At 48.0% G+C, this 13,076-nt stretch overlaps 1 protein-coding gene across 4 annotated transcripts in view; it reads left to right on the top strand.

The window, feature by feature from the left end:
* The window catches only part of uckl1 (uridine-cytidine kinase 1 like 1), a 70,394-nt gene that overhangs the window by 15,781 nt on the left and 41,537 nt on the right, over positions 1–13,076 (top strand). For 2 of the 4 annotated variants that reach the window (XM_033041402.1, XM_033041404.1), the window contains exons 2-3: positions 11,698–11,891; positions 12,873–12,979. In XM_033041402.1, coding sequence (XP_032897293.1) covers positions 11,698–11,891; positions 12,873–12,979 — 301 coding nt within the window. Of the gene's footprint in view, positions 1–6,126; positions 6,417–11,697; positions 11,892–12,872; positions 12,980–13,076 lie in introns of those variants that run through there. The other 2 variants (XM_033041405.1, XM_033041406.1) reach the window with 2 other exon arrangements.

Here is a 13,076-nt window from a genome sequence, read left to right as displayed (position 1 = left end):
TTCTCTGCCACAGAAGGCAGTGGAATCCAATTCACTGGATGTTTTCAAGAGAGAGTTAGATTTAGCTCTTAGGGCGAAAGGAATCGAGGGATATGGGAAAATATCCCTCCATTCCCTGCCTATCCAGGTGCCCATCTAAAACCATAGAAAAATAGGTTCAGGAGTAGGCCATTCGGCCCTTCGAGCCAGCACCGCCATTCAATATGATCATGGCTGATTATCCACAATCAGTACACCGTTCCTGCTTTTCCCCCCATGTCCCTTGATTCCTTTAGCCCTAAGAGCTAAATCTAACTCTCTCTTGAAAACATCCAGTGAATTTTTTTTGCCTTCCGTCACAGTAAGGATTGTGGAGGAGTCACTGTGGTGGATGTTTATGTTAAAATGTATTTTGTGCGTTCTGTTGCCTTTTAAATGGTATGACTGTATGGCAAATCAAATTCCTCGTGTGTTGCAAAACAAACTTGCCGAATTAAGTATGATTATGATAATGACCTTAACTTTTCACACTTGCATCCGGGGGGAAAAAGGTTTTGCCTGTCTACCTTGTCTACGCCTCTCGTAACTTCGTACACTTCTATCAGCTCTTCCCTCAACCCATGACGCTCCACAGAAAACAAACCAGGCTTGACCAATCTCTCCTCATAGCGAACAATCTCTGGTCCAGGCAGCATGGGAAGGAGATGAGGAGGAATTTCTTTAGTCAGAGGGTAGTGAATCTGTGGAATTCATTGCCACAGACGGCTGTGGAGGCCAAGTCAGTGGACATTTTTAAGGTGGAGATTGATACGGTCTTGATTAGTACGGGTGTCAGAGGTTATGGGGAGAAGGCAGGAGAATGGGGTTTTAGCGGGAGAGATAGATCAGCCATGATTGAATGATGGGGCAGACTTGATGGGCTGAATGGCCTAATGCTCCCACCGCTTATGGACTTACAGTTCGAAAGGCTTCCACTTTTCCCCCTCTGACCTTTGTTTTGAGACATAAAACTCTTTGAGGATTGGAAAGGGTAGATGCAGGAAAAATGGTCCCGATGTTGGGCGAATCCAGAACCAGGGGTCACACAGTTTAAGAATAAGGGCTAGGCCATTTAGGACTGAGATGAGGAAAAACATTTTCACCCAGAGAGTTGTGAATCTGTGGAATTTTCTGTCGCAGAAGGCAGTGGAGGCCGATTCACTGGATGTTTTCAAGAGAGTTAGATTTAACTAAGGGAACCAAGGGATATGGGGGAAAAAGCTGGAATGGGGTAGTGATGGTGGATGATCAGCCATGATCATATTGAATGGCGGTCATGCTGGCTCGAAGGGCCGAATGGCCTACTCCTGCACCTATTCTCTATGTTTCTATGACTCCGTGTACATGTCCCTGTGATGTGCGGATGTTATTGAAATGGAAAATAATTACCATGGCAGATGGTAGTTCAGCCCTTGTGGGAAAACAACAATGGAGACCAGATTGACTCATGGGTCCGTTTACAAGGCGGAAATCGTACTGGTAGGGTACAAAATAAAAAAAACAAAGCACAACAGCTTTCTAAATTGCACATCACTCCGTGAGGAGACCGACACAAAATGCTGGAGTAACTCAGCGGGAGTTTGATTTACTTTCAAACTAAATCTATTTTTGGCAGCTTCCGAGCTGTAGCTTGTGAACCTCCAATGGTGTACAATGTCATTTATGTACAGAAATGACAGGACTTTTTCTCCCACACTCCAGAGATGTACAGGTTTGTAGGTTATTTATTTTTTTCTCATTTAGTTTAGAGATACAGCGCGGAAACCAGCGGTCCCCGCACACTAACACTATCACCTGCACCCTCTAGGGACATTTTTTTACATTTATACCAAGCCAATCAACCTACGAACCTGCACGTCTTTGGAGTTTGGGTGGAAAAACCCACGCAGGTCACGGGGGAGAACGTGCAGACTCCGTACAGACAGCGCCCGTAGTCGGGATCGAACCCGGAACTCCGGCGCTGCATTCGCTGTAAGGCAGCAACTCTACCGCTGCGCCACCGTGACCAATGTTTCTGTAAATTGTAAACTGTCCCTAGTATGTGGGATAGTGCTAGTGTATGGGGCGATCGTTGGTCGGAGTGGACTCGGTGGGCCAAAGGGCCTGCTTTATCTCTAGAGTCTATACCCTCTGGTCTTTGACATTTCCACTCTGCGGGTAAAGAGGTGCAGAAGGGGTTTGCTTGAATGTTGCCCGGATTAGATGGCCGCATCTATAAAGGGAAGTTGGATAATCTATTCAATCGTTGGTTTATTTAATGTTGTTTGTTTGTTATATGTTATCTATGATTGTTGAGTGTACAGGGCTGTTACGCTGCAAGCAGGCATTTCTTTGTTCCGCTGTCAAGACGCAATGACCATTAAATCCTCTCGATTCTTGATGGAACGTCACCTATTCCTTTTTCTTGACTCTCTCGTCAAACGTAGACTATTTTCTCTGGAGCGTCGGAAGTTGAAGGGAAACCTGATGGAAGTATATGGAATTATGAGAGGGCGGCACGCTGGCGCAGTGCTACGTTACAGCGCCAGAGACGCGGGTTCGATCCCGACCACGGGTGCTGTCCGTACGGTGTTTGTACGTTCGCCCCGTGACCGCGTGGGTTTTTACTCCGAGATCTTTCATTTCCTCCCACACTCCAAAGACGTCCAAGTTTGTAGGTTAATTGGATTGGGTTTGCATATTTGGTATAAGTGTAAATTGTCCCCAGTGTGTGTAGGATAGTGGTAATGTGTGGGGAGCGCCCATCGGCACGGACCCAATGGGCCGAAGGGCCTGTCTCTGTGCTGTATCTCTAAACCAAACTAAACTAAAACACAGATATGGTAGACAGTCACAACCTTTATGCCTGGGGTGGAAATAGACATTAGGTGCAGGAGTAGGCCATTCGGCCCTTCGAGCCAGCATCGCCATTCAATGTGATCATGGCTGATCATCCACAATCAGTACCCCGTTCCTGCCTTCTCCCCATATCCCTTGACTCTGCTATCTTTAAGAACTCTGTCTAGCTCTCTCTTGAAACCATTCAGAGAACCGGCCTCCACCGCCGTCTGAGGCAGAGAATTCCACAGACTCACAACTCTGTGTGAAAAGGTTTTTCCTCATCTACGTTCTAAATGGCTTACCCCTTATTCTTAAATTGTGTCCCCTGGTTCTGGACTACCCCAACATCGGGAGCATGTTTCCTGACTCTAGCGTGTCCAAACCCTTAATAATCAGAATGTTTAAGAAGGAACTGCAGATGCAGGAAAATCGAAGGTAGACAAAAATGCTCGAGAAACTCAGCGGGTCTGACTGAAGAAGGGTTTCGATCCGAAACGTTGCCTATTTCCTTCACTCCATAGATGCTGCCTCATCCGCTGAGTTTCTCCAGCATTTTTGTCTACCTTAATAATCAGATATGTTTCAATAAGACGTCCTCTCATCCTTCTAAATTCCAGAGAATACAAGCCCAGCCGCTCCATTCTCTCAGCATATGACAGTCCCGCCATCCCGGGAATTAACCTGGTGAACCTATGCTGCACTCCCTCAATAGCAAGAATGTCCTTCCTCAAATTGGGAGACCACAACGGCACACAAAACTCCAGGTGTGGTCTCACTAGGGACCCTTCTTCAGATTGTCCTATTTAACCAGGTTCGGCGTCATGACAAGCGGAATCTGAGTTAATAGGGATAGGTGTTTGAAATCAGAAAATGCTGGATATGATTGGCACAGTGATAGAGTTGCTGCCTTACAAGACCCTGCTTCGATTCTGACCACGGGCGCTGTCTGTACAGAAGGTTCTACCTTCTCCCTGTGATCAAGTGGGTTTTACCCGGCTGCTTCAGTTTCCTCCCACAATCTAAAGACATGCAGGTTTGTAGGTTAATTGGCTTGGTAAAATAGTAAATTGTCCCTAGTGTGCGTAGGATAGTGTCAGTGAGCGGGGATCGCTGTTCAGCGCAGACTCGGTGGGCCGAAGGGCCTGTATCCACGCATCTCTGAACTAGACTGAAAAAACAAGTCAGTCAAGCAGAACCTGCAGAGAGAAAAACAGAAAGGACTGTTCGTGCCAGTGCTATTTCATCAGATTTGTATATGGATTCTTGCCAGGATCATGAGTTGGGTTACTTAAAGAGCTGATGTAGCATCTTTATACGTTGTTTTTTGTATTGGATCATCTTTTTAAACTGTAGTGCAGTGACCTTTTGTCCAATTTTATGAGTTCATATTAATCGGAGTTGGAGTTTCAGCAAGTTTGCATGCTGCTCTAGTCAGCTGGGATATGTTGACTAATTCACTGTTTCTATTGCATGTAATATAAGCTCGACTGAGATCCTCAGTGCCAGTTATATAACTGCAGCCGCCACACCAACGAGTTTTGTTTTTAGTTTAGAGATACAGCGTGGAAACAGGCCCTGTCGGAATCCATGCCAACCAGCGATCATCCCGTACACTTGTTACATGGAAACATAGAAAATAGGTGCAGGAGGAGGACATTCGGCCCTTCGAGCCAGCACCGCCATTCATTGTGATCATGGCTGATCGTCCCCAATCAAAAACCCGTGCCTGCCTTCTCCCCATATCCCTTGATTCCACTAGCCCCTAGAGCTCTATCTAACTCTCTCTTAAATCCATCCAGTGACTTGGCCTCCACTGCCCTCTGTGGCAGGGAATTCCACAAATTCACAACTCTCTGGGTGAAAAAGTATTTTCTCACCTCAGTCTTAAATGGCCGTCCCTTTATTCCAAGACCGTGGCCCCTGGTTCTGGACTCGCCCAACATTGGGAACATTTTTCCTGCATCTAGCTTTTACAGTGCATTTATAATTTTATGTAGACAAGAGTCCTGGAGAAACTCAGCGGGTGCAGCAGCATCTATGGAGCAAAGGAAATAGGCAACGTTTCGGGCCAAAACCCTTCTTCAGACTTTTATAATTTTATACGTTTCTATCAGATCCTCCTCATCCTTCTAATCTCCAGTGAAATATCCAATGTTCTATCCTGCACACTAGGGACAATTTTCAGAAGCCAATTAACCTGCAAACCTGTAGGTTGTTGGAGTGTGGGAGTTTAGAAGGATGAGAGGGTATCTCATTGAAACATATAAGATTATTAAGGGCTTGGACACACTAGAGGCAGGAAACATGTTCCTGATGTTGGGGGAGTCCAGAACCAGGGGCCACAGTTTAAGAATAAGGAGTAAGCCATTTAGAACGGAGACGAGGAAACACTCTTTCTCACAGAGAGTGGTGAGTCTGTGGAATTCTCTGCCTCAGAGGGTGGTGGAGGCCGGTTCTTTGGATACTTTCAGGAGAGAGCTGGATAGGGCTCTTAAAAATAGCGGAGTCAGGGGATATGGGGAGAAGGCAGGAACGGGGTACTGATTGGGGATGATCAGCCATGATCACATTGAATGGCGGTGCTGGCTCGAAGGGCCGAATGCCCTACTCCTGCACCTATTGTCTATTGTCTATTGTCTATTGCCTGTGGTGCTGCAGGCGTGATCTCGTCCGTTTCCCCTTTTAGCCGCATTTGTGCAGCTGCTAGTGTCTCAGACGGCAAAGGGCAACGATCTTGCATTGCAACTCCACGTTGTCGACTGTGCACGTCCCACACAGCAGTTGTCGTGGGGAGGCCTCCTTATCATGAAATAGCAAACATTTCCGCGTCGTATGTTCTTGACGGCATTGTGCCAAATCTCTGAAGAATGATTAGCGGCTGCGTGCTAAAGGTGGAATGCCCAGTAATGTAGTTTTGCAAGAGGCTTCCAAAAGGTTTGCCTGCACCACCACAGTAAACCATGTCTCAGGCAGTTCACTAGTTTGTTTATGAGGTCACAGTTAAAACCTTAATAGCTGGTGGTAAAATATGCCACAGGAAGGCAGGAATTCTCTGAATTAGGAGCATTAGCTTGCCGAGTTCAGACTGTGTGTTTTGGTTCTGCAGCTATACATATCCTTTTGCAAATGACCCACCTAAATGTCATTCGCAGATCACTGCTTTCATCCAAATGGGCAGGGTGTCAAGGGTCTAGTACGAGGAGATTGCTATTAATATCAGTAATGAACGTAATCTCTGGGAAACATTATCCGCTTATGTGTTTTGACTGCGGTTGGACAGCGAGCTGCTGCCTGGTCACTCCTTTTTCACGAGAAATAAAGTGACTGAGTTTCAGTTTCTTTCTCGGTTTCGTTTCCCAAATTTATACGGCATTGAAACTAAACCTGACGGGAATCCTCGATGGTGCTCTGCCTCTGTTCAGGACTCGCTAGTGCAATCACAGTCAGTGGACTGCAGTACAGTGCAATGCTCGCTCCCCTGTTGCTGAGAACCGCCCTGTGGTAAACAGCATGAGCTCCCTCCTTGCATATTCTGGAGCCAGGATATCGGGATGTTGGTCGCTGAGATCAGGCAGGAGGTAAGCGATCCGTTGCATTTCTCGCGTCGCATTGTTCGGCGTTGCGGCTGCACGGGTGTTTTGTCGTGCAAGAGGGCACAAAGTGTTGGAGAGACTCGGCGGACCGGGCAGCATCCCTGGAGGACGCGGTTGGGCGACTTTAGGGTCGGGACCCTTCTTCAGACTCCAGGTTTTCGTAACGGGGGGGAAGAAAGCTGGAAAGGAGAGGTGGTGGCAGGACTAAGCCTGGCAAGTGATAGGTGGGAGGTAGTCACAGAGTGCTGGTGTAGCTCAGCGGGTCAGGCAGCATCTCTGGAATCCGAAGAAGGGTCCCGACCCGAAAAGTCGCCCGTCCTTTTAGAAACATAGAAAATAGGTGCAGGAGTAGGCCATTCAGCCCTTCGAGCCTGTACCGCCATACGATATGATCATGGCTGATCATCCAACTCAGTATCCCATCCCTGCCTTCTCTCCATACCCCCTGATCCCTTTAGCCACAAGGGCCACATCTAACTCCCTCTTAAATATAGCCAATGAACTGGCCTCAACTACCTTTTTCTCCATCTAACCCGCCGAGTTACTCCAGCACTTTGCGACAATCTTCGGTATAAACCAGCATCTGCAGTTCCTTCCGACACGCGTGCAGGTGGATACAGGTGAGTGGGGGGGGGGGGGGTGAGGGGGGGGGGGGTTGATTGGCAGATGGAAAGGAGACAAAAGGGTCTCAAACAAGGACAGAAGAGGCAAGAAAGGTGAAGCCAGTGGAAGGAATATGGGAGGAGGGGAACGAGAAAGGGGGAAGAGGTTGTGGGGGGACAAGTGTGGGTGCCCAGGTGGGTGCTCCACCTTGAGGGGAGCGTGGGAGGTTGTGTTACTCCAGCACTTTGTGTCTTTTAAAAAAATAAACCAGCATCTGCAGTTCCTTGTGTCTTCACGTGGATATCTTGTGCTGGTTCAATCAAGAATTGAATAATGTGAGTTCCCGTACGAGATGTTCACATCAGTGCGTTTACAAATAAATGTGATGAATATTTAACATGAGGGTTGTTTGGGCGGGCCAGGATTGACCAATGCCGACTGTGAAACAAGATCTCGAAACATGACTGGTATTATGGTAATGTCACTGAGTCTTTCAGTTTCTGCATGTTCTTGACTCGGTGACGGTTTGGGGAATGGATGGTGGTCTGAAGAAAATAAGAAGAGTAAAAGAACAACTTCACGTAACCCTTGCATCCCCTCTCTCTCCGTCCCTTCCCCACCCAAGTTACTGTACCAGCTTCAAAGTCACCTTGCTGAGTCTCATTGTTTGCAACTCGTTTTCACCTAGCCCGCAGCTAATACCCGCCTGTTTCCTTCATCACAGTTACTTGTTTGCATACCTTTCATTCATTTGTTCCACATCACCGTCTATATCTCTCGTTTCCCGCTCCCCTGACTCTCAGTCTGAAGAAGGGTCTCGGCCCGAAATATCACCTATTCCTTTTCCCCAAAGACGCCGCCTGGCCCGCTGAGTTACTCCAGCTTTTTGTGTCTATCTTCGGTTTAATCCAGCATCTGCAGTTCCTTCCGACACAGAACACTTTTATATCTGTCTGAAGAATGATCCCGACCCGAATCATCGCCTGTATCTTCCCCAAATGTTGTGTGACCCACTGAGTTCCTCCAGCACTTCATGTTTTACTCCAGATTCCAGCACCTGCAGTTTCTTGAGTCTCAATGTTATATTTATCACCTGATTCCTTATGTTCTACCTAATGCTGTGAAACTGAGTTTCCAGGTGTATTCAGGCATCTAGTTTTTGCTTGTTGTTGTTAGTTTCAGTTTCATAGCTACAGCATTGAAACTGATGTGGGAGTAAAGGACATACCTTAAGAAAGACAATGAGGAGGAATTTCTTTAGTCAGAGGGTTGTGAATCTGTGGAATTCACTGCCACAAATGGCTGCAGAGGCCAAGTCGTTGAGTCATTTTAAGGCGGAGATTGACAAATATTTGATTAGTAAAGGGCCTGTCCCACTTGGCGCCGGCGTCATTGACTGACGTATCAGGGTTGCGGAAAGATTTTGAACATTTCAAAATCCAGCAGTGACAAAAAAAATGGAACACCGCGCCTCAATACATCGTCACGCCGCGTCACGCCGCGACTATTTCCGTGACCTGATACGTCAGTCAATGATGCCGGCCGTCGCCGAAAAAATTCGCCAAGTGCGACAGGCCCTTAAGGGTGTTGATTAGTAAGTGTGTCAAGAATTATGGGGATAGGCTGGAGAATGGGGCTGAGAGGGAGAGATAGATCAGCCATGATTGAATGGTGGAGTAGACTCGATGGGGCCCAACGGTCTAATTCTGCTCCCATGATTCACAAATATGAAACTGGCCCTTCGGCCCACCGAGTCCAGCCTGACCTTTGATCACCCATTCACGTTAGTTCTATGTTATTCCCCTGGTTCTATACTATCCCACTGTCAATGTAACAGTGAGAACACACTGGACACAATTGAACATCAATGTAGTGCTCAGGACACTTCAGGTGTGATCACAAAGAAACACACGAACTCAAGACGTGCTTCTACTTATTATTAGATAACAGGGGAAGGATGGCGTGGGCGGTGGAAATCTAAATAGCACGATAAGAAATATCTTTAGCAGTGCATGTACTTCCTTACCGTAGTGTTGCCGACCTCAACTAGCTTGGTGGTTTAATTGCATGAATATACATATCCTGAGTACCATTAAAAAAAATCCGAGACATTTCCATTGATGTAGTTTAGAGAAACTGTGTGGAATTAGGCCCGACGGCCCAACGTGTCCGCGCCGACCAGCGCTCGCCCATACACGAGTTCTCCGTTATCCCAGTTTTTGCATTCTACACTAAGGGGAATTTACAGAAGCCAAATAACCTACACACCTGCATGTCTTTGGAGTGTGGGAGGAAACCGGAGCACCCGGCGAAAACTCACACGGTTGCAGGGAGAACGTGCAAACTCCGTGCAGACAGCGCCCATAGTCGGGATCAAACCCGGGTCAGCAGGTTAATTGGCTTCTGTAAATTCTCCTAAGTGAGTAGGATCGAACCAGTGTATGGATAATTGCTGGTAGGCAAAAATGCTGGAGAAACTCAGCGGGTGAGGCAGCATCTATGGAGCGAAGGAATAGGTGATGTTTCGGGTCGAGACCCTTCTTCAGACTGATGTGGGGGTGGGGGGGGGAGGGCGGGAAGAAGAAAGGAAGAGGCGGAGACAGTGGGCTGTGGGAGAGCTGGGAAGGGGAGGGGAAAGAGGGAGAAAGCAAGGACTACCTGAAATTGGAGAATTCAATGTTCATACCGCTGGGGTGTAAACTGCCCAAGCGAAACATGAGGTGCTGCTCCTCCCATATGCGGTGGGACTCACTCTGGCCATGGAGGAGGCGCTGGGCCCCCACCTCCACATCAGTCTGAAGAAGAGTCTCGACCCAAAACATCACCTATCCATGTTCTCCAGAGATGCTGCCTGACCTCCCTTTTACTCCAGCACCTTGTGTCTTCCTTTGGTAAACCAGCGGAGTTTGGCTTGGAGTCACATGTAGACAATAGACAATAGGTGCAGGAGTAGACCATTCGGCCCTTCGAGCCAGCACCGCCATTCAATGTGATCATGGCTGATCATCCCCAATCGGTACCCCATTCCTGCGTTCTCCCCATATCCCCTGACTCCGCTATTTTTAAGAGCCCTATCTAGCTCTCTCTTGAAAGTATCCAGAGAACCTGCCTCCACCGCCCTCGGCCCATCAAGTCTACTCCGCCATTCAATAGTGGCTGATCTATCTCTCCCTCCTAACCCCATTCTACTGCCTTCTCCCCATAACCCCTGGCACCCGCACTGATCAAGAATCTATCTCTGCCTTAACGTTAGAGTTAGAATGTTGGAATAATGAATAACGATAGATGCAATACCTTGTTCGTTGTTTCCGACTGTAAGTTGTGGGAGCAACTAATGGGGAAGAAGGCACCATGGCCACCAGGCTGTAGAACACCTTCTAGTTTAGTTTCTTCACATCAACCATCAGGATCTGCACAATACTAACCACTACTTTCGTAACTATGTAGAAACAAGGAACTGCACTTGTATGGTTTACAAACAAGTTTGCAAAGTGCTGAACTAACTCATCATGTCTAAGACCGCATGTCTGCAACTAAGATTTCTTTTAAAAGTTCATAAGTTATACGAGCAGAATAAGGCCATTCAGCCCATCGAGTCTACTCCACCATTCAATCATGGCTGATCTATCTCCCACTCAACCCTATTTTCCTGCTTTCTCCCCATAACCCCTGACAACCGTACTAATCAAGAAACTGTCGATCTCCGTCTTAAAAATGCAGTATCCTTTGACTTGGCCTCCACATAATCACCTCCCTCTGATGAAAGAAATTACTCCTCATCTCCTTTCTAAAGGTACGCCCCTTTATTGTGGGGCTAGGACCTCTGGTCCTAGACTCTCCCACCAGTGGAAACATCCTCTCCACATCCACTCTATCCAGGCCTTTCACTGTTCGGGAAGTTTCAATGTGGTCCCCCCCTCGCCCTTCTAAACTCAGGTCTCAGGCTAAACCTCCAGGTCTCAGTCTTCCTTGCATCTCCTCATCTGGGATACCACCGTGACTTAATTCCCCGGGCAGAGCTCCATTTGGAGGATGACAGTGCACGTGGACCATGTTGTCCTGGACTAGTTGTGGCTGCACCCCACGACAATGCACCAGCCCCATCGGCACTCCTGCACCCCGAGTCCATAACTGTTCTAACCCTGGTTTTATCCCCACCCTCTGCATCAGCTGATAGACTGTTTAGGAAAGAACTGCAGATGCTGGAAAAATCGAAGGTAGACAAAAACGCTGGAAAAACTCGGCGGGTGAGACAGCATCTATGGAGAGAAGGAATAGGCGACGTTTCGTGTGTCGAGACCCTTCTTAAGTCGCGGCCAGAAACGTCGCCTATTCCTTCTCTCCACAGACGCTGCCTCACCCGCGGAGTTTCTCCTGCGTTTTGGTCTTCCCTTATATTCTGATCACCCAAGCCACCGGCCAGATCAGCCCCTTCCCCAAATACAAGCTCACATTCCAAACTACCTGGTCTTTCTCATTCCAACACTATCTTCGACAAATTGCCGGTTTCATTTCCATCCTCGTATATTTCACCATTCCCTTTGGTTGTACCTCGGGCTTTGGTCTGGTTACCCCAGGACAACAGCCACTAATGTATTGTATTATTGATTATTATCCGTGTGTTACTGGACGTGTGACTCTTGATATCTCTGCGTCCTTGCAGTGGCAGCAGTGACAAGGCATTGGACCGATTAATACCTCCTGTCACCAGCAGTTTGTCGTCACGTAAGCGAACCACGAGCCAATGCATCTCTGAGCCGCCGCTCTTGAGGACGAAGAAGCGGACGATATATACCGCAGGGCGACCCCCGTGGTATAACGAGCATGGAACGCAGTCCAAAGAAGCCTTTGTTATCGGTAAGGACCTGCAGGATCACGAGCTTCCCAGAGGCGAACGCCAACTGCAAACTTTCTGTTTTGCGCACTTTAAAAAAAAAAATGGCAGAACATTACAGCACAGCGGTAGAGTTGCTGCCTCACAGCTCCAGAGACCCGGGTTCGATCCTGGCTACGGGTGCTGTCTGTACGGAGTTTGTACGTTCTCCCCGTGACCCGGGTGGGTTTTCTCCTGGATCTCCGGTTTCCTTCCGCACTCCAAATACGTACAGGTTTGTAGGTGAATTGGCTTCCGTAACATTGTAAATTGTCCCTAGTGTGTAGGATAGTGCTAAAGTGCGGGGATCGCTGGTCGGTGCGGATTCGGTGGGACGGAGGGCCTGTTGCCGCGTTTGTAGCTTGAAGCTAAACTAAACAATAATTCTGACCATTTGCACCACGTATAGATACCATTTCGCCTTTACAGATGCAGCGCGGAAACAAACCTTTCGGGACAATTTACAATTTTACCAAAGAAAATTAATCCACATACCTGTACGTCTTTGGAGTGTGGGAGGAAACCTGTGCACCCGGAGAAAACCCATGCGGTCACGGGGAGAACGTACAAACTCCGTACAGACAAGCACCCGTAGTCGGGATCGAACCTGGGACTCTGGTCTCTCCAGCAGGGAACCTCGATACCCGCAGAGCGTCTCTGAGGGTGTGGGAGCCCCCAGCCCGCTGACCGGCACCGAATCTCTCTGCCTCTCCCACCATCGTTGACCTCCTCCAGTTTTACTTCCACGACCACTTCCCAAAATGGCCGAGTGGACAGACCGACGTCAAGCATGTGTTCACTGCGTGTGGGATTTTGGGGGATTTAAGCCCGAATGACCAACTCCCTCATGGCAACTCGGAGCCTCTTATTCCTTCAGGTGCCCTGCATGGGGCAGGAGGGCTGTTGTAAGGAACACGTCTTCTTCCACTGTTTCCGTAAATTAACTGCTGCTGCGTTTCGTGTAGGATTGTGTGGCGGAAGCGCTTCCGGGAAAACGACGGTGGCCAGAAAAATAATAGAAGCGCTGGACGTGCCCTGGGTCGTGCTGCTCTCTGTTGACTCCTTTTACAAGGTACATATGTTCATTACTTTTATGTTCTAGTTATGATCTCCTGGCACAGATGGAGTAGACAGCCTGAACCTTTTTTGGTATAGATATGGTAAACTAT

Source organism: Amblyraja radiata, chromosome 23 (genome assembly GCF_010909765.2).
Source record: "Amblyraja radiata isolate CabotCenter1 chromosome 23, sAmbRad1.1.pri, whole genome shotgun sequence".
NCBI classification, from domain to species: Eukaryota; Metazoa; Chordata; class Chondrichthyes; order Rajiformes; family Rajidae; genus Amblyraja; species Amblyraja radiata.
Note: the sequence above shows the minus strand (reverse complement) of the source record. Positions and strands in the feature narration are given on the sequence as shown.